The sequence below is a fragment of the Somniosus microcephalus genome, chromosome 19 (assembly GCF_052327205.1).
Source record: "Somniosus microcephalus isolate GS21.2 chromosome 19, FLI_Smic_1.0, whole genome shotgun sequence".
Classification (NCBI taxonomy): Eukaryota; Metazoa; Chordata; class Chondrichthyes; order Squaliformes; family Somniosidae; genus Somniosus; species Somniosus microcephalus.
Window position 1 is genome coordinate 77989868 of NC_141005.1, and position 2151 is coordinate 77992018.

General features: G+C 50.3%; 1 protein-coding gene across 1 annotated transcript; it reads right to left on the reverse strand.

Moving 5' to 3' along the window:
• Positions 1–456: 456 nt before the first annotated feature.
• On the reverse strand, positions 457–1620 carry LOC147104939 (uncharacterized). Its single transcript, XM_085962199.1, has one exon. The coding sequence runs from the start codon at positions 1603–1605 to the stop codon at positions 457–459; it is 1149 nt and encodes a 382-aa protein (XP_085818325.1). The 5' UTR covers positions 1606–1620.
• Positions 1621–2151: the final 531 nt, after the last annotated feature.

A 2151-nucleotide genomic window follows, 5' to 3' on the forward strand; every position in this document is an offset into this window, starting at 1 on the left:
TTTCTCTGGCTGCTGTATACGTAATACCGGTGGTGACCACCGGTATATAAGTACTGTGTAGTAAGATTGTATTTCATATCGTCCTGACCTCCAACCAGTAAAGACCTGTTGAACTTTAAGCTTGTAGCCTGTGTGTTATTAATTACAACTAGAACACACAGACTTTACAGTTAATCCCTTAATTCCTGAGGTGCGCCAATGCTCCACTTCACTCCCCCCTTTTGGTCCTTGGCTAACTTACCCAAGATGACCAATTACTATTACTACTGCCTTAGGCATCCCGCCCCGCTTGCCGTGGCCAGCTGCTAGGTTGGGGACACCTGGTGCGTTTTAGAGCTAAATAATTCCTTCATCTTGCACATGTTTGAGCAGCTTACTGTGTTCCTTAACTATCGCCTTTGCCCTGGTTTTGTTTCTACGCTTCGAGCAAGCAGCACATGTCATTGTAAGCCAACCTCATGCTAATATTAATTGTAGCGCTACCAGCACATGAGAGATGATGCGTATCCAAGGATGGATATCTACATTTAAGCCCCAGTTCCAGGCAGTTTCATACCACGGTATCTTACGGAGTTCGGTTTCAATCTCCTTGTCTAGTTCCTGTAACACTTGTTTTAGGAGATGGTACCGTTTCATGTTCTCCCGTAGAGGGTCCCTAAGCTTCTTTAGATCCTCTGGGAGATGCGGAATGGGCGCTGCGAGGTGTTCCTCGTATAGTCCCAGGTCCGCTCTTATCTCGTCTGTTAGATTCCGGGTGACCATTTTTCGTGCGTGAATGTACATCATCCGTGCACGCCCGATTGTCACGAGTAAGCTGGGGGTGAAGCAGAAGTTAGGGTTAGTGATATTACATGTTAGTCCTCCATAATCGTACGTCAGTTGGTTTGTCGTCACGCAGTACTCGCCCTTTCCCCGGTAGGCAGAGTGGGTCGGTTCAGATTCCGCTGGGCTTATTTCCAGCACACATCCAACAGTCTGATTGAACCCACACCCATCCTTGCTGCCTTGTCCCACCGGGTGTGGGCAGATCGTGAGGCTTCCTTCCCTGCGGCACCCAATCAATGACACCCCTCTAATGGTTCCATTTCTTTTGATCGCATATTGATCCATTGGGTAATACCGCAGGTAGCCCCTTCCCCTGATCAGTCCTATGTTCTCTACCTCGTACTGCGGGTATGGTTTCGTGTCTCCAGTCATCACCGGGATCATAAGCACCATCCCTACTAGCGAGGTGTGACAGTCAGTGCACCCACCCGTCACAGGGTAGACCCTGGTCATGCCCTTTAGTATACAGCCATCCAGTGATCCTGGGGGCTGTGCCAACTGCAGTAGGTGGGTACTATTGATCCAATCAGGGACCCTGCCTGTCTGCATCTGGTCCAGGTTGTGTCGGACTTGTCCTATCATCCATCCCCCATATGCAGGACAAATATTTCGCTTCACCCCATTGGTGGCATCCTCGTATTCTCGGTCAATTAAGCGGTTAATGGTGGTAGCATGTCCCTCCAATATTGTGATACCTTGTAGTAGTAACCTAGAGGTCTCTTGACCCAAGTCTGCCCCTGTCTCGGCACCTCCGGTGTACCTTTGGAGCAAGACTCGCATGGTTTCCTTAAGACTCTCTGAACTCGCTTTCACGGACTGTATATCTAGGGCGTTCACGAGTGACGTGCCCGTATTTACACCCGTCAGCACATCATTGACTAGGCCCCGTTTGTGTCGGCGGAAATTACTGTGTCCCCTGTACTGGGAGGCTCCGGAGGCATCCCGGGCTTCCCTCAGTACTATGTTCAACATTCTGGTATCCAGGGCCCTCACCTTAGGATCGCATCTCTCTGGTAAATTTAGATCGGTTAAGTTGACTATCACTGGGAGTATCTCATGGTGCACGTTATCATACAACTGTATCCCCTCCACTCGCAAGACTACTCCGCTCGCAAGACTACTCCGCTTGGGGGTCCATCGGTTAAGATTGGGCACTCCAATGGAAGAGGGGGTGACACAGTTGTTGTGGGGGTTGGTGTTGTTGGCGCTGGGACTGTCGGCCAATGTTCAGGCCACTCTACCCGGATTATTGGGGATAGACCTGTCTCGTCGTCTCGCGCACAAACATACATTGTAGGCTCAACCCTTCCCGTGGCCTTAACGCAC